This window comes from Brienomyrus brachyistius, chromosome 24, assembly GCF_023856365.1.
Source record: "Brienomyrus brachyistius isolate T26 chromosome 24, BBRACH_0.4, whole genome shotgun sequence".
Lineage (NCBI taxonomy): Eukaryota > Metazoa > Chordata > Actinopteri > Osteoglossiformes > Mormyridae > Brienomyrus > Brienomyrus brachyistius.
Genome location: NC_064556.1, coordinates 7,535,203 through 7,559,835, shown reverse-complemented (window position 1 = coordinate 7,559,835; position 24,633 = coordinate 7,535,203). Strand labels below are relative to the sequence as shown.

General features: G+C 46.6%; 2 protein-coding genes across 3 annotated transcripts in view; one reads left to right on the top strand and one right to left on the bottom strand.

Moving 5' to 3' along the window:
• Positions 1 to 13,735, top strand: part of tmem135 (transmembrane protein 135) — a 32,958-nt gene extending 19,223 nt beyond the window's left edge. Inside the window, exons 2-16 of one of the 2 annotated variants that reach the window (XM_048995292.1) lie at positions 5,612 to 5,644; positions 6,539 to 6,666; positions 7,355 to 7,447; positions 8,712 to 8,745; positions 8,838 to 8,903; positions 9,298 to 9,344; positions 9,824 to 9,865; positions 9,967 to 10,137; positions 10,227 to 10,296; positions 10,389 to 10,556; positions 10,668 to 10,731; positions 10,854 to 10,930; positions 11,015 to 11,113; positions 11,193 to 11,260; positions 12,690 to 13,735. In XM_048995292.1, the coding sequence (XP_048851249.1) occupies positions 5,612 to 5,644; positions 6,539 to 6,666; positions 7,355 to 7,447; positions 8,712 to 8,745; positions 8,838 to 8,903; positions 9,298 to 9,344; positions 9,824 to 9,865; positions 9,967 to 10,137; positions 10,227 to 10,296; positions 10,389 to 10,556; positions 10,668 to 10,731; positions 10,854 to 10,930; positions 11,015 to 11,113; positions 11,193 to 11,260; positions 12,690 to 12,822 (1,293 nt within the window). In that variant the 3' untranslated portion in view covers positions 12,823 to 13,735. Of the gene's footprint in view, positions 1 to 5,292; positions 5,645 to 6,538; positions 6,667 to 7,354; positions 7,448 to 8,711; positions 8,746 to 8,837; positions 8,904 to 9,297; positions 9,345 to 9,823; positions 9,866 to 9,966; positions 10,138 to 10,226; positions 10,297 to 10,388; positions 10,557 to 10,667; positions 10,732 to 10,853; positions 10,931 to 11,014; positions 11,114 to 11,192; positions 11,261 to 12,689 lie in introns of those variants that run through there. The other variant, XM_048995291.1, reaches the window with a different exon arrangement.
• Positions 13,736 to 19,524: 5,789 nt separating this feature from the next.
• On the bottom strand, positions 19,525 to 22,740 carry LOC125720132 (ras-related protein Rab-38-like). The gene is made up of 3 exons (XM_048995257.1): positions 22,295 to 22,740; positions 21,266 to 21,546; positions 19,525 to 20,280 (listed from the first exon to the last, which is right to left on the bottom strand). Exons 1-3 carry the CDS (start codon positions 22,491 to 22,493, stop codon positions 20,128 to 20,130), a joined length of 633 nt encoding a protein of 210 aa, XP_048851214.1. The 5' UTR covers positions 22,494 to 22,740; the 3' UTR covers positions 19,525 to 20,127.
• Between the last annotated feature and the right edge of the window lie 1,893 nt (positions 22,741 to 24,633).

Here is a 24,633-nt window from a genome sequence, read left to right as displayed (position 1 = left end):
GGTGTTAGGACAGTTGTGATACTCTTTTTGGTGCAGCTCCTGATACCGCCCACTCCCCTGTAGACCAATGGTGCTAGGTGTAGATTTACATAGCATGACACAGTACTGTTTTTGACTTAACAGATTTTTTTTTTTAAATCCACCGTTTTTTAAATCATTGTGATGAATAGGGCAAGAGAACAAAAACCACAGAAATGTAATTACTACTCTGTGACTAGTCGAGATGGTATAGCCTATCCGGCTTAACTAGAGAGAGCAGTGGCAGGGAAAATGCTATAGAAAATTGATTATTTTGTTTTTTCTCTAATTGTAGGTTCTAAAATCTACTTTACACACTTTTTTAAAAACCTATTTTCAGTGATGCTGACAAATTGTAAAAAATCACATTATAAACATTTCTAGCCAAGACTTTTGAGCTCTGAAGCTTATAGACATAGGGGCTGGCTACACAAAGGTGAATGAGACATTCAAAGAATTGTGTGAGGTTTGATTACTAAAGTGTTACAACTTTGAAGTGACTTTGGAGTCACCAGACCTTTGCATACTGTCAAAGGCCCATCAGTCTGGAATGTCTGTCACTGCTCCTCACACCAATCAGTTTGGAAAGGCAGTGTGAATTTTACAGATTATTTCAATTGCTAAGACAGATACTGCAATACTGAAGTCACTTTCTCAAAACTCTTCAGTAACCACAACATTAACTTAAGTGTCATGCAGTTTTTCATGTAGCTTCAGAATATGGCTTCCAATTTACAATTGAAGTTCAACATAAATTATAGCAAATGTTACATTAAAGAAACACTTCATCATGTCCTTGCTGGTCACTTAGCACTGTGAAACTTTTACCGGTATGGTTTTCTTTCGTATGAAGCATCAGGATTCTGCCTGTACATACCCCAACAATAACCATATTTATATTCCAACGTCTTTGGTATTCCATTAACATCTTGGTAAAATCCCTCACCTTGCTCCTCACTCAAATTTTCAGGAAAGTAACGAAGGTGCGAGTCCAAGAAATGCATCGTAACCAGGGCCGGAGTGGACACCACCCCCAGATCGGAGGTGACCCTCCCATACACTAAATACACTGTTATACTGATATCATTTCTCTGAAGCTTTTGACAGATAGAAGATATTACTTACACTTTAATTGTGACTTTATATATCTGTCATTTTTTGTATACATTCTTATTATGGTGGGTGTATGGTGTCATTTTTTTAAAAAATCTGTAAAATCCCTACAGCAAACTTAAAAAGTGGGACACAAAAAAAGAAAATTATTTTTATAATTTTTTTTTATTTTATAAAAGAAAAATAATAACTTTGAGCAACTTCTGTTCTAATTGGCTATTATATGCCGCAGGCCTTCTGTTTGTTTGCAGTTTCGCCATGTAGGCTACGTTCTTAAACTGCTTTTTGTTGGATATACCCTGATTATATGCCGTGGACCTTTTAATTTGTTTGTTTGCAATTCAGCCTTCTATAAGCTGCGTTTTGTTATACTATATAGTTCGGGATGTTTTATTGTAGTCTTTATGTATATAGTTTAGCCTAACCCAGCCACTTAAGGGAGCAAGCCAGCTCAACTAAGTGCCGGTCCCAAGCCCGGATTAATGGGGAGGGTTGGCATCAAGAAATAATGAGACTGTATCATCACTGCATCACTCATGTCAAAATGTGGGAAATATGTGGTTGTATAAATAAATGCATTGAAGTAGGTTAATGATTCTGTGCTGTCTAAATTGTATAAAAAATTTCTAGGCATTTAAATTTTTACTTTACAAAATTCTTCCCAGGCTTGCCTCTCCACTGTCACCATTTTGGCTGCAAATACACTGTCCTTCAGCAACCTTTTTATCTGTGGTCCGCCTTCTGATACTGAGTGACAGTACCTGAAAGCGGACCACAGTTCTGCATACAAAGGTCGGCGTCAGTGGACCTGCAGCAGAATACCTGTAAGTTTACATAACTGCAAACTGCCTGTAAAACCTGCTGACTAGTTTGTACAAAAAATTAGTCTATGACAGGTTACTGGTGATTTTATATGACTGGTATCAAAATGACATTATTAGGTATACAATATATGAAAAAATATACATATACAGTATATGAAAAAAGTCAAAATCACAGAAAAACCAGACGTGCTGGAGCAAAACTAAATATACTAAAAATGTTTGTTTATGAAGGGTGTTTGAAGAATGTCATTTGATATTATTCACCAGATTTGATGTCGGCTAGTGTAATAAATGGAATGATACGGTTTGAGAGCAATGGACATTCCCAGTCCCACCCAAGCATCTTAAAAACAATCGTTCATGTTAACTTTTCATAGAAACGCACGATTAACAAATAATGTGGTTTACTAGCCTACATTCCGTGAGCTATTGAAATATAGGTCTACGTATAGCTACTGGACAAAATGACCTTTTCCAAACTACACTCGAAAGCTGCAGTTATATAGAAAACTGTGAAAGTAAAAATATCATTTTATGTAATCCCATAGTAAAAGTAAAACAATCCTCTCAAAGGCTTTCTAGAATATTATAGTAATACAGCTGCTGAAATCTTTTTTCATCTACATGAGTTCTCCGGGAAGATCACTGGAGATGGTCAGTAACTGTCAATTATAGCCAAAGACTTTCACAAAACCAATAAATGAACGAGTTATGGGGTTTCTAACATTTTGCACGGTATTGGAATGTGCGTGAAAAACTCACCTTTTCCAGACGACCTTCGACAGACAGTTATGAAAGTGAAAGCGTACGTTCAAAAGCACTTTATATAGTCACACAGATAAGGGTGGTTACATAATTGTTATAATAATTTTTTTTTACAGATTTTGCATTCCTTCTACACATCTGCATGAATTCGCTGGGTATAACATGATTGGACAACAACAGAAACGAAGAACTCCACACAAAAACCCCTGAAAATTAAAAATAAGAGAAAGACTTTTTACACAGAAACAAAATTAAGCATTTATGGGTTTGCTACCGGTTTCCTGGTCCCCATGAGGGAAAACTCAATATTCTAAACAAAATTTAGACAATTGTGAAAATGAAAGTAGGTGTTACATCCCCAAATTGGTCTAGAGGTAAGGAGAGCAACATTGCAATAGATGGAGAAACATAAGGAAACAGTCTGGGTCAGTTTGAAATTGTTTGTTATTGCCAGTCAACTAACTTAGAGAAAAGAACAGGTACAAAGATATATGTTTAGCTCCTCAACGTCTCGACTTAGTCACGGAAAAAGGTCCTTGAAGAAAATGTTCAGCAATACATGGTATTGTCATGCCCTGCTCGTCGGTTCCTCATGTGTGCCACGCCCCCTCACTTCCCAAGTGTGCTTCCCTGATTGTTTCCAGTGTGGTAGAAAAATTTTAAATATAACACTTAGAATAAAAGTCGGACCTCTCAGTTTGATGAGGTAAAGGAAATCTCTTTTATTTCTGCAACTCAGCAAAGCGCTCTCATCACACTCTGGCATTCGGTACCAAAATCTTCCGGAGCTCTCCGAGCAACCAGTTGATATACCATAACTCCCACTTCACAGTAAGGGTGTCTAAATCCTGATTGGTCACAACACACCAATGAACCAAGCTTAAACGTATAACAAACACAATTCTCGAATTCTATTGGTTCACCTTGGTGGCAAGGTAAAGTCCACCCATTCTGCTCAGTCTACCAGAACATGTCTCGACTGTTAGGCTCCTACTGGAGATATGAATATAGATATTGATTACATGACATTGAATCACTGTAAATACTCAGTTGTCCTTTGATTGATGATTAACGTATTGACGTATTGTCATTGAATCACTGCCAATACATGGTTAACATATGATTAGTATGATTAACAATTACTTATACATTTGCACTACCGCATAGCTTGCTATATATGCTATTTGACCTTTCATTTCCTACTTTGCGTTTTCATTTTTTTTTCAAGTTCACTGCATGCAAATATATGTTATTCACAGCGGGGCGGTGGACGGAGCTGCGGATCACTTCCGCGCTTTCTCGGTGCCTTTGCGGATTCCGTTGTCTTCATGTTTCTTAGCCATGGTCTGACCTTGTCCCCCGAACTAATGGCAAAGTCACACGCGGCTTAAGTTAGCTACTTATCTGCACCTTCCGATCCGTTTAGCTTCTTATTCGTAGCGTCTTATTTCGGGGCTTAAGTTTTCTTCTTATTCACAGCACCGCTAAAAGAGAATGTTTGCGCACGATGAAGTTTTTAAAAGACATTTTGGAAATACAAAATAACGTATGAATAAAAGGTTTGAGCTATAGAACGTATATTTATTTCGTACAAGAAAGTCTTCCTGTATTGAAAATGGTGGAATTGCCTGGGCGTAATGTGATTTTTCATTTGTAACAAATACAAATGGTGCTATTTAATTTTCATTTTATTTTTCATTTTTTGCATGATTTTTTGCGCACAGACTTTGGAAACTAAATGGCAAAGTGGGGATTGTATTTTCTTTTTATAATTTTCATTTAATTTTTTGCAGAAAATACCTCCCATAAAAATGGTTTCTAACAAAATTGAACAATATTAAGAACAATTCTGCTCATCCCCTCCAGGGGGCGCTTTCTTGGTTCACGATGCGCTAAAAAGCACCACAGCGGATCCGTACTGCCTGCTGCCATCAGACACCACAACGCCTCCCACTACTGTCCCACCCCCATCCTCAGCCGTAACACTCCAGCAAGCCACTCATCCGGTGCTATCTGCTTGTAAAATGCTGCATTACCTCCACTAGTTTATTCGTTTATTACTCCCCAGCTTAATATTTATCCATGCCATTAGTTTTTCGTATTGTTCTGTTCATCGGGACTCTATCGTGTACCTTATAATTACAGTAGTTTGTACTATGTTACTTTTTTATTTGCACCGTGTGTCCTTTGCACCTTGTCTTTCGCACTGAACATATGTTCATCTGTATTCCACACGTATGCACTAGAATTTCCCTCTGAGATCAATGAAGTTCTTCCATCCATTTTCCAAACCGCTTATCCTACTGGGTTGAAGTTCATTCTAATTCTAATTACATCTAATAATGCACGTACGCCTATATATGCACTGTGGCACTAGTTTTGGACTGCAGGTTGGATTTCTGTACACAAAAGAATAAATGTATCTGGATACCAGTCTTGGTATTAGTTCTTATGGGACCGAAAAGAAAATCAGCGATGCTGCCGAACCATACTGTACAGTAATACTGCGCCATCTATCAGCTGAAAGATGGGTTGCCGTCTCTTTTCCCAATTGCGAAATCATATGATTTTCCGTCAGGACAAGGTACGAGACGATCAGTAACTCTCGTGCCAAAAACGAGGCGCTTTTCTGCTTTTTTGCCTGATTTCCCTCCATTGAGACGCTCAGGCGGCTTGCCCTGAAGTAACCCCAGCAGCGACCTTTCCCCCGCTTCCTCAGCTCTCCGCAGCCTGCGCGTCCCCGCGCTTTCCTGAACGCGCAGCCGCGGCGAGCGCTCGCAAAGATGGCGGCCTTCAGCAAGTCCATTCCACATACGTGCTACGAGATCGGGCACACTTGGAGCACGTCCTGCACCGTGTCTTCGCTGCAAGTGACGGCTGGGGCACTGGAGGTTTCCCTTAAAATATACGCTCCGCTGTACCTCGTAAGTACCGCCGTGACCGCTCGCTGCACCGGGTCCCTGGCGCGCCCGGCGGGGCCTGTGGACTGCCGGCCGTTCGGAGCTTCATTCGGAGGAGGGGGACTTCCCGACCTGTCCCCGACACCCAGGTCTGCTGTTTTTACAGGATCGTGTTCATTATAGTACTTATAAAGCCATGTCGGTAAAGCGTCCCTGCCTGTCGTGTGCTTCTCATTTTTTACGGTTACGGTCAATTTGAGTGTGTGAAGGACAGCGGTGGATTACAGAGCCCGGTCACAGTCCGTGTGCAGGCTGTAAGTCTAATACCTGTAACTGTCATAGGTGTAACTCTCATAGGGAAGACAGCCATCCACCCCATACGCACACACACACACACACACACAGGGTCACCATGTATAAGAACACAGTTCAGAGGGTTAATAACCCAGGATTGTGTATGAGCTCAGATCCCCTGTGGGGTGAGGGTTAATACCCAAGGACTGTGTATGAGCTTGGATCCCGTGTGGTGTGAGGGTTAATACCCCAGGACTGTGTGTGAGCTCGGATCCCGTGTTGCTTGAGGGTTTATTCCCCAGGACTGTGTGTGAGCTCGGATCCCATGTGGGGTGAGGGTTAATTCCCCAGGACTGTGTGTGAGCTCGGATCCCATGTGGGGTGAGGGTTAATTCCCCAGGACTGTGTGTGAGCTCGGATCCCGTGTGGGGTGAGGGTTAATACCCCAGGAATGTATATGAGCTCGGATCCCGAGTGGGGTGAGGATTAATACCCCAGGCTGTCCGCATTAGTCCCTGCTTGGGGGAACTCTGAGACCCTCAGCTGAGGACAGATGCAGCAGTAACGGAGGAGAGCGCCACACGCTGGCTGGTATCCGTCCGCAGTAACCATCTCTGCCCACAGATTGCTGCCATCCTGCGCCGGAGGAAGAGGGATTATTATTTGAAGAGGCTGCTGCCCGAGATCCTCCAGAGCGCCTCCTTCCTGACGGCCAATGGAGGCCTCTATATCGCCTTCTTCTGCATCCTCAGGTACGCGCAGTATCTGTGTGTGTGGGCTGCTGGGGGTGCGAGCACATTGGGGGTTAAAGTCCGTGTAACACGTCAGCCACGTGTTCAGCTAAAGGTCACTCGGGAAGTGAGATTTCCACATGCATTCCAAGCCCGGCCCCTTCTGAAGGGGAACAGGGATTTGGAAATGACATGTTATGCTGCAAACAGCAAATTAAAATATCCTGACTGTAACAGAGGGTTCGCTGTTCAAGCACTGTTACAGCCCGGTGGACAGATAGTAAAATGCTGAATGTGAAACAGATAGTTTGTGTTTAAAGTAAATAAGATTAAAGAAATGGAATTTGGTCGCAGTTGTCCTGCTTTTCCGCTGGGACTGTTACGCTGAAGCTCCCATGATATTTATGCTTGCAGGTGGTATGAAGACTGTGATGCACAGTGTGCTCCAAGTTCAGTTTGTGCAGTTTGGAGATGTTGTTCTTTGCTTTTGACCCCCTAACACTAGGGGGCGATGTTGCAGATTGCTGCATGGGCGTCGGTCACAGATACAGGCTCTTACACTGTATGTGAAGCCACAGGCCACTAAGTCGTACACCTGAAACACTTTTTCTCTCGTGTCCCCCCCACCCCCAGTTTCGGCGTATCACATTGTCGGGATAGTGAGTGATAATGCACATCCGTCTGTCCCCACCCCCCACCCCCGCTCCAGGAGAATTCTGGGTAGGTTTTACTCATGGTCTGCAGGATTTGGAGCAGCACTGCCTGCATCCTACCTCGCCATCCTGATTGAGCGGAAGAGCAGGTGAGGGGTGTGTGTGTGCGTGTGCGTGTGTGTGTGTGTGTGTGTGTTTGTGTGTGTGTGTGTGTTTGTGTGTGCGTGTGTGTGTGTGTGTGTGTGTGTGTGTGTGTTTGTGTGTGCGTGTGTGTTTGTGTGTGCGCGTGTGTATGTGCATGCGTGTGTGTGTGCGTGCGTGAGCCTGAAATGCGTGCATCAGTTATTTCCTGTTTGAATTTAACTCACAATGTTGCATAAATTGTTACTTTTGAGCTTGTGGGGATTTATTTCAGGCCCCAACAATATTAACTTTACATAATCTGTAAATGCAATCAAAAAACTAAAATAGTCAAAAGTCTTATATTTTGTTTGATTATTTATGGTTAGGGTTAGGTAATGGTTATAATGGCTCGGTTTAGCGTTATGCCCATAGAAATGAATGGAGTCATTGGAGATGATAGGAATATATGAACTGTGTGTGTGTGTGTGAGGGTATGTATGTGTGTGTGTGTGTGTGTGTGAGGGTATGTATGTGTGTGTGTGTGTGTGTGTGAGGGTATGTATGTGTGTGTGTGTGTGTGTGTGAGGGTATGTGTGTGTGTGTGTGAGGGTATGTGTGTGCGTGTGTGAGGGTATGTGTGTGTGAGGGTGTGTGTGTGTGTAAGGGTATGTGTGTGTGTGTAAGGGTATGTGTGTGTGTGTGTGAGGGTATGTGTGTGTGTGAGGGTATGTGTGTGTGTGTGTGTGTGTGTGAGGGTATGTGTGTGTGTGTGTGTGTGTGTGTGTGTGAGGGTATGTGTGTGTGTGTGTGTGTGTGTGAGGGTATGTGTGTGTGTGTGTGTGTGTGTGAGGGTATGTGTGTGTGTGAGGGTATGTGTGTGTGTGAGGGTATGTGTGTGTGTGAGGGTGTGTGTGTGTGTGAGGGTATGTGTGTGTGTAAGGGTATGTGTGTGTGTGTGGGTATGTGTGTGAGGGTATGTGTGTGTAGTCCAGATATACCTTTATAATGTGATGAATACCAGTTTTTTTCAGTTTTTTTTTACCTTTTGGTCCCTTTAAGGGAAAACTCAATATTCTAAAAATAAAAAAAAATGAAAAAACAAAAACTCTTGTATTTTGTTTGTTTACTTACGGACATGGTAAGGGCTGGGTAGGGGATAAGGTTGTCATAGTTAGCATTAGCATTTTTCCCATAGAAAAGAATGAGCGGTCCCCACAAAGGTATGAGTACAGGTCTGTGTGTGTGCGTGGTGGTGCAGATGCTGACCGTCCCCCTCCCACTTTCCCGCAGGCGGGGGCTCCTCACCATATACATGGCCAACCTGGTAAGAGCCTGAGCCTTGTGTGGAGCTCGACTGCGAGCCACTAGCTGTTGTTCATGTGGATCTTCTTTGCTGCCCTGCTCCCGCCCATCCAGGCCACAGAAACGATATTCCGCATGGGTGCCACCAGAGGAATCATCACTCCAATCAAGCATGGCGAGGTGAGCCCCCAGCATGAGGTCACACCATGCCCTCCACCAATCAGAGCAGGCTGTTTACTCCCCCACACTGGCTGTCACACCACATTTCCAGCCAATCAGTGCAGACTCTGCCTGGGGTCCTGCCCCTCCCCCCCCTTTCCCCACTGAGGACAGGATTTTGGAGCATAGCTTTTATTCAGAAGCGAGTATCACATCCGATTTCTCAGGAGGAAGTGGGTAGAATGTTCCGGAGTTAGCCGTTGACAGCCTCGGGCCCTTCAGCACTGTTCCTGAAACGCAGCCACGTGAGAGAGCGGCCTGGCTGCTTGTGCAGGATCTGCCGGGGCTTCCGGAAGGCTCTCACCGTTTGTGGCCTGTGCGGGTCTCCTCTGAGCCCTTTCTGCTCTCTCTGCAGGTCCTGCTCTTCTGCATCACGGCCGCTCTCTACATGTTCTTCTTCAGGTGAGGAAGATTCTTGTCCGTAGTATTTGCGGCTGTCAGTGGTGCACGTTGTGGTGAGTAACTCAGTGGGATAGGACTGCCCGTGTGCGGTAGGTCCGCAGTTAGAATCCCATGGGTGGCAGACTAATGCCGTCATTTGGCCCTTGACCGAGGCCCGTAACCCAAGTTCCTCTAGGGACGCTACACGCTGACTGATCCTGTGCTCGTCCCCAAAATCCTTTACAGATTTCACCTGTATATCCTTTTGTGAATAATACCATATGTCGAAATCAAAGAATTCCTGTTTTTTTTACTAGCAAATCTGTCATATTTCTTTTAATTTCATACATTAAGGGCTTCATTTCTAGCTCAGTGCTGCCCTCTGCTGATAAATGGATGTTATGACTATTGCAGAGTGTTGTTACCGATTGTTACTGTTAACTAACAGCCAGTCAAAACGCAGTGCAAAGGGGAAACCTTGTGTTTATTTTGTTCCCCAGGTGCAAAGACGGACTGCAGGGATTTGCATTCTCTGCCCTGAAGTACGTGACCACGGCCGCGTGATAAACGCACAAGGTCCGCCCAGTGTGGCCCTATTCACAGAGCACTGCTAAACACGTGTCTCTTCTGTGATGTCTATTAGGTTCATTGTGGGCAAAGAGGAGATTCCCACTCACTCATTACTGGCAGAGCACACATACCCAAAGGGCCCAGAGGGGGGCACCGTGGAGCCAAAACAAGATCGGCCTCGTGTCCTGTCTACCTCCAGTATATCTTCCATCAAGGACCTGGCCAGGAGACTGCTGGAGTCTGTGTGAGGTTCTGGGCTGCACGGGGACATGGAGCCAGTCGTCCGAAAGACTGGGGGGGGGACACCAACGTCTTTTCTCTTTCCTTTCCTAGATGTAAACACGGCCCCCGGCACAGGTGCTGCAAGCATTATGGTGACAACTGCATCAGCTACTGTGTGAAGGTGCGAGCCGCCTCCATGCTGCCCCCCCACGCCGCCGCCGCACCACCCCAGACTGGCCTGACCCCACGCGCCCCTCTCTGTCTCTCCGACAGGGCTTTGTGCGCATGTTCAGCGTGGGCTACCTGATCCAGTGCTGCTTGAGGGTGCCTTCCGCTTTCCGACACGCCTTCACCCGTCCGTCCCGCCTGCTTTCCCTCCTCTACAATAAGGAGAACTTCCAGCTGGGGGCGTTCCTCGGCTCCTTTGTCAGCATTTACAAGGTCCGCCCACCCCCACCGTAGCCCAAAGGCAATGGATACTCATGATGAGATTTTAAATCCCTGAATCCTTTGCTGGTTCGACGTTGATCTCGGCCTTCCTGTCTGTCGCAGGGAACTAGCTGTTTTCTCCGGTGGGTGCGTAACCTTGACGATGAACTGCACGCACTCATTGCTGGTATGTCGCCCCCTGCAGTTGCCATGATGAAAGTGGATGTGACCCCTGCCTCCGTAGGTCCAGTGATATCCATAGTAATGCTACCTAAATTAGCGTCTTTATTCCGTCTTGTCTCCTGCTAGGATTCTTGGCTGGGGTCTCCATGTTCTTCTACAAGAGCACCACCATCTCCATGTACCTTTTCTCCAAGCTGGTGGAGGTAGTGACCCTGCAGCGACCTGTGTTCTGTCAGACTGCACTTGCGTGACTGTGGAGACCCTTGACTCCCTCCTCCTCTCCACAGACAGTTTACTTTAAGGGCATTGAGGCTGGCCGGGTCCCCTACTTTCCACACGCTGACACTTTGATCTATGCTGTATCCACGGCAATCTGCTTCCAGGCGGTAAGTGGATGTCATTGGGTGTTTGTCTGTGTCTCTGTGTGTCTGCTTTCTAACTAGCAGGCGCTGTGTGTTTCTCCAGGCTGTGATGGAGGTGCAGAATCTGCGGCCGTCTTACTGGAAGTTTCTCCTGCGGCTTACGAAGGGCAGGTGTGTGGGGGCTGGGTCCTGCTGTCCCAAGTGACTGATCTCATGTAACTGATCCCCAGTGTAAGGTCAGCTAGTGTGGGGGTGGGATCAGCAGTCCCATGTGACTGATCCCGGGTGTGATGTCAGCTGATGTGTGGGGGTGGGATCTGCAGTCCCATGTGACTGATCCTCGGTGTGATGCCAGCTGGTGTTTGGGGGTGGGATCAGCAGTCCCATGTGACTGATCCCGGGTGTGATGTCAGTTGGTGTTTGGGGGTGGGATCAGCAGTCCCATGTGACTGATCCCCGGTGTGATGTCAGCTGATGTGTGGGGGTGGGATCAGCAGTCCCATGTGACTGATCCCGGGTGTGATGTCAGCTGATGTGTGGGGGTGGGATCCGCAGTCCCATGTGACTGATCCTCGGTGTGATGCCAGCTGGTGTTTGGGGGTGGGATCAGCAGTCCCATGTGACTGATCCTCGGTGTGATGCCAGCTGGTGTTTGGGGGTGGGATCAGCAGTCCCATGTGACTGATCCCGGGTGTGATGTCAGCTGATGTGTGGGGGTGGGATCAGCAGTCCCATGTGACTGATCCCCGGTGTGATGCCAGCTGGTGTTTGGGGGTGGGATCAGCAGTCCCATGTGACTGATCCTCGGTGTGATGCCAGCTGGTGTTTGGGGGTGGGATCAGCAGTCCCATGTGACTGATCCTCGGTGTGATGCCAGCTGGTGTTTGGGGGTGGGATCAGCAGTCCCATGTGACTGATCCCCGGTGTGATGCCAGCTGGTGTTTGGGGGTGGGATCAGCAGTCCCATGTGACTGATCCCGGGTGTGATGTCAGCTGATGTGTGGGGGTGGGATCCGCAGTCCCATGTGACTGATCCTCGGTGTGATGCCAGCTGGTGTTTGGGGGTGGGATCAGGAGTCCCATGTGACTGATCCTCGGTGTGATGCCAGCTGGTGTTTGGGGGTGGGATCAGCAGTCCCATGTGACTGATCCCGGGTGTGATGTCAGCTGATGTGTGGGGGTGGGATCAGCAGTCCCATGTGACTGATCCCCGGTGTGATGCCAGCTGGTGTTTGGGGGTGGGATCAGCAGTCCCATGTGACTGATCCTCGGTGTGATGCCAGCTGGTGTTTGGGGGTGGGATCAGCAGTCCCATGTGACTGATCCTCGGTGTGATGCCAGCTGGTGTTTGGGGGTGGGATCAGCAGTCCCATGTGACTGATCCCGGGTGTGATGTCAGCTGGTGTTTGGGGGTGGGATCAGCAGTCCCATGTGACTGATCCCGGGTGTGATGTCAGCTGGTGTTTGGGGGTGGGTTCAACAGTTCCATGTGACTGATCCTCGGTGTGATGCCAGCTGGTGTTTGGGGGTGGGATCAGCAGTCCCATGTGACTGATCCCTGGAGTGACGAGTATGCCCTTTCCTGTATGTGCCTCTCCAGGTTTTCCCTGATGAACCGGCGGGTTCTGGACATCTTTGGCACTCAGGCCTCACAGGAGTTCCCGGATTTTGTGCCCCAGTTGGACCCCAGATACACCCTAATGCCTCCCGGTGTGGAGGGGCATCTCGACTGAGTCGGGGTGGCCCGGGGGTGGGTCTGGTGGATCTATGGACTCGACCGCACCCCCCATGCAGCGTGATCAGTGTTACCTTCATGTGAGCCCGTGGAAACGCTTTACCTGAAGTGCCTTCAGCTTGACCGCCGTGATGCCAGCCAAACATGCCCCCTACTGTCATGGCACTAGGGGGTGCCACTGAGTCACCTTAAGCTGGTATAACGTGGGCTGTGCTGAAGGAGGTCAGGTAAAGGGTTCCCATTAGTGTGTCAGACATAGGAGGACTGGGCAGAGACCAACTTAAACCCAACACATGTGAGTCCAAATGCGATTTTCCACAGATCCCTCACTGAATGGTTTGGCATCGATGATTGTAGTAGTTTGCAGTTACGTATTGATATATAGAACATGGATCGAACGGCAGGTAAAATAACGAGAATCTTCTCTTATCTGAATTCAAATGCAATTCTGTATTTGAGTTTTTAATCTCATTAATTTACAATCAAATCTAACCAGTATGATTAGCTAAAATCAGGCTCTCCTGAGATATATCTGTAGATGTCTTTTTAAACATGGAAACGGGGCTTTTAAAGTCCCCGATTTAAAGTGAGGCTTTTAGTTTCTCCTGACTGCCCGTTTTAAAGTGAAGTGTTACACATTTGGATGGGAGACCCAGACCCACGGGCCTGTAGAGCAGTATGACTGCCCCCACGCTGGGTAAAATGCGAAGGACCCCCTCCCCCCACGCCCCCTGCAGGGCAGTGACTGTGCAAGCTGCCAATAGCTGACAGTACCCTGAGATCTGAAATCTAGCAAAGAATTATTGAGAGGCGAGTTAAGATCAGTCTAATAAGGAATGTGTTCATCTTTCACTGAACTGGATGTAACATCGGGAACAATAAAGCAGCCTGTTTGAGTGGCTTTCGGGTGACGTTTCCTGCTGTCGTGTCCGCCTTCCTTCCGTCCAGATCCTGCATTACGGTCCCGTGATCAGAGTGCCTCTTGTGTAGCACGGTCTCGTATGACACAGCTGACCCCTTTTTGGTGTTTGCAGTTACGCTGACCTTGTCGTGGGAGGGCTTGGGGTTAGAGTGAGGTACAGGTGAGCACTGAAATGAGTGAATAGCCTTACAAAGTGAGAGCCACAGTTTAGGGGAGACTGAAGCCAATCGATGAACGGGATCAGTTGTTCGAAAGAATACAGTAATCTTCCTGCATAACTTAGATTCCCCCAAACACCACTACAAAACACTACTACTTTTATTTTTTTCCACTGTATCATTTTTCTACATTTAAAGAAAATAACATGGAAAAAATTTCCCCGGTCTCCTCTATACAGAGTACAGATTACTTCCCATCATGCTTAGCACCATGTATTTAGATGCAGTGCAGGAAGACCAAAAATACCTTAAGTAAGGAGCAGGTCATTGGAGGAGGAGTCTGTTCCGATGAGTCATCTCTCTCTTCTAAAGTGAGTGCAGGTGTGGCCTCCACGCCTGTGGCTGTGTTAAGGTGTTGGTGCATTTCCCTGCCGTGGATTATGTTCGCTGCATCGTTTAGGGATCCACCTGTTTTCCATGACTGCGTGGCTGGTACCGCGCCGCAGGGGATGCCCCGGATGGAATGTCAGTAAGAGGAACACGGTGAAATGCGGAGCTGTTCTCAGCTGCCTCACTCATGCTGTGGTGAATCTTACAGGATGTTTGTGTTTCCATCCCCAGTGAGCGAATCCTTTCTGAGCGCTTTGCTGTGCAGCCTTTGTGTATCTCACTCTCCCACAGCTTCCCATGTGTGTTGGTCCCATCAGACAGCAGTAGGAATGTCAGGGGACCAGACCAGCTTCTAAGACAGGGATTGGCAGTTTTATCCAGAAAGGGCTGGTGTGTATGCTGGTCTTCACTCTAGCTCCCAAATTAGATTACTGACTGGCTGAAGAGTTCTCACACCTGGCTTTGAAAAGCTGATATAAAGGTTATCTCAAAAACCTGCATACACACTGGCCCTTTGCAGATAAGATTGCCCACCCCTGCTCTAGGTGATATGTTAATGAGGAGCATGCAAATTTAAAAAGTACCACCAGGGGGCGCTGTGAGGCAGACCAGTGGACACCTTCCTTCTGCTGATGCGTAACGTGAGCAAAATGCTGCATCTGTCTTGATCCAAAGCCTTTGAATGCCTGGTCACTGATCAGAATCCGTGCTCCTGTTGTCTCACACTCTATCCTCTGCAAGCTTCGCTCCACACTGACCTGTGGTGGAGCAGTGATGTTCCAGATTCCCTGGACCTCCAGGGCTGGCAGTGCGGGCTCTGCATCCGTCGTACCCCTTAAAGTCAGTGATGAGGTAAGTGAGCCTGGCTAAACCACTGTAGAGAACTATGGTTCTGTAAGTAGAACATGCTCAACAGAACATTGGACGGGCATTGCTGATTGGCAATTGATGTAGGCACCTGGTGATCCCAGATTAAGATGCTATGCGGCTGAAACGTGACCCAGAAGGCTGACATTCCTCTGTAGTGAACACCTCCGTGACAAACTAATCAAAGTAAGTCAGAAGGCCCAAGTTATGTGATGATCTGGAGGCTTTTAATTGGATACTGTTTCAGTGCTCCGCCCCCTGTGGTTTCCATCTAGATGCCATCGTCCTCAATTTGTTTCTCTGAGCATAGATGGGCTTTGAGCTTCGATTACTGAGTCCCTCTGACCTCGAATCAACAGAATGACGTAATCTAGCCGTCCCCTGTGAGAACTTTCTCTAATTATCACAGTGTCTTTGAAACGACCTTGCAAATTATACTGGAAGGCATTTAAATATCGAACAAACCCCAGTTTCTCTGGGTTTTCCTGGAGGGCGCCCAGTTAAAGGGGCCACAAGCAGACGCAGAGGGACCGTGTGCTGTATCACTTACATGTCCTCCGTGTTCCTCTATGGTTCCCGTCAGGACCATGTGCTGTATCACTTACATGCCCTGCGTGTTCCTCAATGGTTCCTGTCAGGAACAGGTGCTGTGTCACTTGCATGTCCTGCGTGTTCCTCAATGGTTCCTGTCAGGAACAGGTGCTGTGTCACTTATATCTCCTGCGTGTTCCCTCGTGATTACTGTTGGGAACATGTGCACTGAGTCTCTTACATCTCCTGCGTGTTCCCCCGTGATTCCTGTTGGAAACGTGTCCAACTCACCCCCAAGTTCGTCCCCGCCTGCTGTTTCCCAAAGGTGAAGGAAATCTGGCTAAGATCCTGTCTCTCCTCCAATTTAGCCAAACAGAGTTCCTTGTGAACTTTACACCACTTGGTCAGCTGCAGGAGGGAAGGCTTAAGGTCACAGTGTTAGCATTAGGGGTTTAGGTCACATGAAGTGGCTCCCAGTTGTTCCTCTGCCGACGTCATCCTGAGAGGTCCTGCCTCAGACAGCAGCTCTGGTTTCTCCCGCGGTCAGAATCCATCCACACAGCATCTTGCTGGGATGTTGGGTGCGTCGCCGTGTGGCTGCCTGCGAAGGCAGCTGCTCTTCGTCTGCAGGCCGCTCCAGCTCAACAAATGAATAGCGATTGTGAGATGTGATGCGATCTGTGTAAGATCCACATGCACAGAGTCGCCCGAGTCTATACCGAGACGGTGCGCAACGCGGTGACCTGCTGTGTCAGTCATCCATTCACACGACCCCATTATGCTGAAATATAATCGATTATGGAGCTTCATTTGGGTGCTTGTTTCCTCTCATCTCCCACATGTAGATTATGCAAACAAAAGCAGAATCCAGCGCTCTCAATGACCTGGCATTGCTCTGATTATTGAGCGTTTGTCTTTACATGTCAGAACTCCAGAGTAAGACAATCTGTCCAGAAATAAAAACAAGACAGTTCCCTCTATTGCTGAGCTCATATACACCAGAACATTTAAATATTTAACAGATATTTTTGCCCACAGCAACATGCAAGGGAGGAAAGCTTGTGGTCAGAGACCTGGTCAGCCAGTGTCCCTGGAACTTAAAGACCTTGCTCAAGGGTCCAACAGTGATATTATCAAATGCTACCAGCCACCAGAGGTGGAACGTTTAGGTCCAGAAAATACAAATCCAGACCAAAGTTTTGTGTCAACCAGCCAGTTGAGTATGAAGAATCACAGTCACAGAGTACTCAGCTGGTTGGATAAACAAAACTATGGACTGGATTTTCTTCCACTGCCAGCCAAAAGGTTTGAACTCGTGATTTTCTAGAGATAGATGGTTAGGGAAGGGAACCTGAGCTACCTAAGTGATGAAGTGGTCCCAGAGCATAAAGACTACAGAGTCACTTCACGTATCTGTGTGGGGCATGTATATGGTACATAGTGGGGACCGAATGTCCCCACAATGTGATAAACTCCTATTATTTTGACAGTCTGGGGACATTTTTTTCGGTCAAAAAACTAAACATACCAAAGGTCTTGTATTTTGTTTGGTTACTTATGGTTGGGTAGGAGTTAAGGTTGTCCCAGTTAGGGTTATGCCCATAGAGTCCTTACAAAGATATAGATACCGAATTCGTGTGTGTTTGTGGGCTTGCATAGGTTGCATTTGGGGACCAAATTGTCCCCAAAGTGCAGTAAAACCCGAAACTTCCTTACTTTTGGGGAAACTTCTTCAGGTCCCCATTTGGATAACCTCAGTTTTATAAAACTCTGTGAATGCGATCAAAAAAGTAAAAGTGCCAAAAGTCGTGTATTTTGGTTGGTTACTTATGGTTAAGGTTAGGAATGGGTGGGGGTTAGGGGTGTCGTGATTGGGATTAGGGTTTTTCCCATAGAAATGAATGGACGGTCCCCATTTAGATAGGTAGACCAACTTGTGTGTGTGTGTGTGGGACGTCAATGTGACTGAACTCTGTAGTATATCCTAAGAAATGCTCACTGTGTAAGGACTATATATTGCAACAAGCAGTCATTATGAACTTGGTGAAGCAGAGATTATATAACCCCACATTTTATGCAACAGACCTGGAACACGAGCCGGCCCTGAGTTTATACATGTTCTCAGGCAGATCCGTTAGTGTATAGCTGCTGTTTGCAGCGAACAGAAACACTTCTTCAGAGTTACTGCCATCGCGGTATGCAGAATGTCATCAACGCCCCCCGTGACTAGCTGGTAAACTATGGTGAAGATGGCATCTTAACCAGCCGTGTTCAGCCCACCCAGGGTCAGCAGCAGGACAAATCAGACATTCGGGCCTAAGATTTTTCATGGGTAGGGGGTTGGGGGGGGGGGGGGGGGTTGACAACAGTAAAAGGTGGCAAGTGGCAGCACATCACAGAAAGAAAAGGAGACGTATGTCTTCGTAGTTCTATTTTTAGCATCTTTGGGTTATTTTCCCCAAGAAGGACTGTTGTGACTGAGCTTCAGACAGGAAGGATTCATCAAGGTACATCACCAATGTGAAACAAGGCGCATCAAACCCGTTGGCATCACTTAGCGTGAGATTTTCTTCCTAAGCCGATTGGTTGAGTGTGACTCTAAGTGAAGAGGCTCTGAAGCCCCAGGCAGCTCCTAAACAGTTGGCTTCAGCACGTTCCTCTCAGTGAGGTGCAGCGGAGTTAGATACGTGTGCGTGTTTCACGCACGGTTTGTGTGCCGCACACAAGGCTTTCATTAGTGAACCTCCCGGGCTCCAGTACTGCTCTCAGTGCCTCCATCACCTCAGTCATGGGACCTGGCTTCGTTGACTTACTCAGTTAGTGGTGGAAACAAACAAACACGCTATGATTACTGTCATGGGACCAGTCCTGCAAACAAACCGGACAGAGAGTGTAGGTATTCAAGGGATGATTCTGACCAAGTTCAGTTAGAGCAGCCAGATGAAATCAGTGGGGATATTGGGGGATTTTGGTGGGTTATTGGAGACACAGGTGAGTAGTGTGCCTGGTGAGCTCAGAGGAGACGGTACACAAGAATAAAAAGGGTGAAATGAGTGCTTCTACGGTGGAATGGGTCACATTCCTCAGTGAGCACCATCCAATCAGAAACACTGGGCCTCGGGGTGTCCATGCTGGACAGACCGCAGAGGGTGGAGGTCCGGATTCCCCCCCACCACCACCATCATTAATCACACATGCAACAGCCTGGACTTGGAGCCATCGATTTATATCAGCTTGCTGGAGGCGAGTTGATATGCTGGCCGGCCTGTATCTGACACTACGGAATACTGGGTGCCCTCCCATTGGCAGCATAAAATGGCACCACAGCAGCTGGTGCTCAGTGACTAAATCTAGCGCCCCCTGTTCCCTTGGGGGACTCACTGCTGTCAGGGACACAAATCAGAGGATCTACGGACATGGACCCAGGACAGGAAAGCTGGAGGGCCGCTGCAGTCTACAGCTGGTGCTCAGTGAGTCATGCTGGCAGCCCCTGTCCTCCTGGGGGACTCACTGCAGCTAGAGAGACTATTCTCTGGATCTATGAACATGCACTACTGAGAGGAGGGTGGGATGGGGCCCTGCGTTACACAGTTGTTGACCAGCTGCTTGGTGGCTCCATATTTCAGGCTTTGGCTCTGTGAACGAACCGTTTTATCTACATGTGCTTTGAATAAGACATTTGACGAGTAATGGTGGTAATCAGCTTTACACCAGATTGTGCAGAGGCTTGTCTGTGAAAACTCAGACTGTGTCCAGGCTGAGAAGATGACAGACATGGAGAGAAAGGGTAGACAGGGTAATTAGCCAGCTAGCCATTTATTTAAGGTCATAGTGATTGAAATGAAATGATGCTTTATTTGCCATTTGTACAGGTATGAGTACAGATGCATTAGAGCACTTCTTTCTGCATTGCTCCATTTTACCATGCAGACCACCCCCTCATTAAACCTGTCCCCCATTGTAAAAATGGGCCCACAGTCACATTTATAGAAGGTTTCAAAAAATTTTCATTATTTTCTCATCGTTTCAAATGCTGCTCTGGCTGTTTCAGACAATGGAAAAAAGAGCGTTTGCCAGGAGTCTTTTGTTTGATCCATGGAGTTTGTAGAGCTGGGGTGGGGAACCTGATTCACGGAGAGCCACTGTGGGTGCCAGTGATACTGAGTCCTCAGGACAGGGGTAGAGAATCACTGCTTTGTAAACAGCCGATTGAGAGATCATCCCAAAACCCCCCCCACCTCTACCGGTTCTCCATGAATCAGATCCCCCACCTCTGGAGTAGAGGAACCCTGTTTATCGTACAAGACTGAAGCCCAGAGGACATAAGGTGCCATTCTGCATTTTAGCCACAGCATTTAATAATCGTGCCTGAGTGAGAAGCCACACCCCACAAGTAGCGTCCCTTCAGTATGTAACCACGCCCCCCCGCCGGCCCTCACCCCTTAAAACAGCCAGAGCAGGCGCTGTCCTTCACTGCACTGAGCTTTGGTGAGATGATGTCAGGCACGGTCGATTTCACCACGTCCCTCTCACTGGCGATGATGTGCTTCACCAGACAGTTCGCTGCCTCATTTATGTTGATGTTGTCCTGACAGAAGGAGAGAATAGAGTTCATGTTATGGATTACTGTTAGAGTGTAAAAGAGATCAACGAAGCATAGATCACATTTGTAAGCCACAAACGATGCCCTTGTCTTACAGAGTTTGACTGCCATCTGAGCTGCCATTCTGATTGGCTGGCATAATGACCATAATTAATATTCATGAAGTAAGTAATTGTATGTCCCAAGTGTTCCCTCATATTAAAGTTTCTTTAGAGACCCCCCCAGGGACTTCTGCAAATGTCCTACTTGTTATAAAAGCTGGCAGATGTAGGACGGAGGGGGACCTGTGGTCTGTGTGACTCTCTCACTGTGTGAATATGTGACTGTGTCACTATGTGTGTATATGTGTGACTCTCCTACTGTGTGTATGTCTCTCTTACTATATGTGTGTCTGTGTGACTCTCCCACTGTAAGTATGTCTCTCTCACTATGTGTGTCTGTGTGACTCCCCTACTGTGTGTCTCTCACTATATGTGTGTCTGTGTGACTCCCCTACTGTGTGTCTCTCACTATATGTGTGTCTCTGTGACTCCCCCACTGTGTGTTACTCTCACTGCCCGTGTCTCTCACTGTGTGTGTCACTGTCACACTGTGTGTCTCACTGTATGTGTGCTGATATGATTCTCCCATTGTATGTCTCTCTCACTGTCTGTGTGACTCTTACAATGTGTGTGTTTGCCTGTGTGACTCTCCCACTCTGTCTCTCTCGCTGTTTTTGTGTCTGTGTGACTCTTTCACTGTGTCTGCGTGTGTGACTCTCCCACTGTGTGTGTGCCTGTGTGATTCTCCTATTGTGTGCCTCTCTCACTGTTTGTACGTCTGTGTGACTCTCCCATCGTGTGTGTCCCTGTCTTACTCTCCCACTGTATGTCTGTCTCACTGCGGGTGACGTTCTCACCGTGCGTCCCAGGACAACAGAATGTTGGCTGTCACACAGCTAAGCTGTGTTTCTGACCTAGTGAGGAGGTACCTTCGCTGATGTCCTGAACCAGCCCACGAAGCCACTGTCCCTGCAGAACTGCTCCATCCTGGCTGCGTCGTGACTCTGCAGCTCACACCCGTGGTCGCACTTGTTGGCCAGGAGGACGGCGCTGACTCTCCTGCCGTTTGACAGGGTGAGCTTGGAGTCCAGGTCCTCCTTCCACTTGGCGACCGCCTCAAATGTATCACGCCGGGTCACGTCAAAGATGATAAATGCACCCATGGCGTCTCTGTAGTAAACCCGGGTCATGTTTCCAAAACGCTCCTGACCTGCAAATGCAAGGCAACCTGCTCACCGGTTCAGTTCATCTTGCAGTAGTGCTACGATCCCGTACTTTTATTGCATTGAAGCCAGTTAAATCTGTGCCCTCATAAAATTATACATAGTTTAGCAGTCCAGGCAAAGAGGCAAACCAATGTCCTGCCTTCTCAGTTCCACTAGACTATCTGGATATGTGACAGGTGTGCCGTCTTTTTCTCATCGAAATGGGACCATCCGGGCATAGAGGTCCCCCATGGTTCGTAGACCTCAACAAAAGTTAGTTTTAAACTGTGATTCCTTGGTTTTTGTGGTGGTGATGGTGTCATATTTTATAAGTTTGTTAAAGACATTTACGACGTGTTGTCTGAAGAAGCAGGTTATCAAAAAGACGTCACGGAGATCAGTAGTGTCATATTAAAAATTATTACGGTAATATCTGTAAAGATTCGCCGCACAGAAGAACCGCGCAAACCGGGGCAGTAGCTGAACTGACGTTCAAAGCAGGACAAATAAGCTGCGGCTAAAGACTAAAATAAAGTTATTCTGTTGTAAAAGACTAACTTTATGGGGCACGTTTAAAAAGCAAAGATTAAATGGGCTAAACACGATTTAAAGAAATTGTTTAGAAATGCAGTGCATCATATACTTTGTTATTTATTTGCCTTTATTTATTTGTCTTCATATGTTATAAAGTGAGTGAAATTTTACCCGAAGTTTCGGTTTTCTAAGTAAATGAGTTCAATGTGGCGTGATTACCGGCGATGTCCCACAGCTGCAGGCGGACGGTCTCCCCTCCCCAGCTGAGCACCTTCAGCGCGAAGTCCACTCCGATGGTAGCGCGGTAGTTGCCGGAGAACCTCTGCTGAACGTAGCGCTTGATGATACTCGTCTTACCCACACCTAGGTCCCCGATCACCAGCACTTTGTAGAGACGCTCCTTGTGGCTGTTCTGCATGGCGGCGTACGTAAGAAATGCCCCCGGGAGCCACACTGCCTTCACTCCTGCCTAGCCGCTGCCTCAGTGGACCGCCCCCCAGACGGTGGGGCGACAGGGACAGGCGACAGCGGAGATGTTATAGTCATTATTGTATCGGCATGATAGCTGTTATCCCGTGAATCACCCTAGCCGCGCAGTGGGTGTAAAGCGAAACTCTTGACTGTCAAGACAAAAAACTTTCTTTTATTGGAGTTCATTACTCTGTGTTCATCTGCGGGAACTTGGAGTTCCGTCGTAATTTTACTAACCTACTTTATAATAGATGGAAATCGCTTTCCAGAAATTTTAACTTGTCAGCCTCCGGATGCAGTTTCTGCGCGGTAAATAAAGGGAACATTACATCCAATTGTTCGGGAAATCTAATTAAATGTTGCGGATGATAGCTGGAGGGCATGCACGTATTTAATGGCAACAGAATCGTTGTTACGGATGTATTCCTAGATTACTGCTTTCTGATATTCACAATAGTCTAAAACCAGAAGAAGGTTTTACACAGACAGGTGGATTCAGATGACATTTTCAAAGTTTCACGATCACTGTTCATAATATTTTATATGACGCCCAAACAGGGTTGTCTGTGTGCCTATGAGTGTGTTCAGGTAAATGCAAGATAAGCACTGAATTAGCGTTTATAGATGCGGGGGAAGCGTCGCTGAGTCACTCAGGACACACCACAGACCATGTGCTGTCATTTTAAGCGTGACTTTAATAACGTGACTAGGACATGCATGCAGCAGTGTGATCACATGACAAGGAAGACATCGCCATGGGAACAGCACAGCCAAAATACACAAACAGCCGCTAAAACCTGCTTCGTTCACCGTCCGTCACGCAGGAAAACGTTAGTTTTAAAAAGCACAACAAAAAAATAGTCAATTCTCTTACGGCACAACGAGGTGTCGCAGAACCAGTGAATTTCCAGGATCAGTTTCTGTCGTCCTGTCTCCAGGATTTTACATCTGTCTGTACAGCGCCTTAAAGTCATTCCTGTGAAAGCACGTTTAAAATATGCAAAATATAACTTAACAATAAAAGAAATGTTTTGAATCAACAACATTCCCAATAAAAAATATCAGCTATTCGAATGTAACAAACCAGCATAGTGTATGTAAAACAATAGGCCCTATAGTTTACAGGATATTAAGTCTGTTGCTTTTGTCATCAGTATTTACACACAGGTTTGTAATTATATCTTTGTGGGGACTCTCCAATCATTCTCCTACCCAGCCCTAACCTTAACCATAAGTAACCAAACAAAATACGAGACTTTTGTCATTTTTAGTTTTTTGATTGCATTCACAGATCTTTCAGGGGACCTGAGAAATGGTCCCCGCAGCGTCAAAGTAACAGGTTTTTATTACATTGTGGGGGAAAATTGGTCCCCACACTGTAATATAAACCTAATCCACACACACACACCATATTGTGTCTTGCGACAGTATTATTGTAGGTGTCATATTTTTATGTCTGACGACATAAAATATTAAATTGTCCTCCCCCTAGACTGCCAGTGTGCATCTAGACAACTGATATGCAGATATGGGGGAACGTTTCCAAGACCAAAAGAAATATCCCTTGGTCACCAAATCCATCTTGTGTCAAACACCTTATGTCAGGGTAGAAACAGTACCACACAATAACAACGGTAAGGCAGCACTAAAAGAAGATATATAGTAAGCCTAGTATTAATTATAATAATAATAATAATAAATTAGTGTTTAAATGGTATTTCTCTCCAAACTTGTACCAGTCAAAACTATTCTAATCAGCTGAATATCCCGAACTCTTGTCTAAATGGAAGTAATTTACGGAATTACAGTTTTTTTGGCCACATACTGGGAGAAGAAATAACTGTGAGGCTCTGTGTGAGTGAGAGGCAGCATTTCCTGTACTCACTTCGTGATAACTCGCAAACACATCAGGCATGTATTAACACTGCAACCCCGTACCGAACAAGAAGTGCAGAGGTCCAAGCTATGTGGGTGGATTAGTTTGCATTAATGTTACTGGGTATACAGAATTGCGTGCATAATGTTATGGACTATAATAAAATAATAAATAATAATAATAATAATAGCAATTTATTGATCCATCGTGA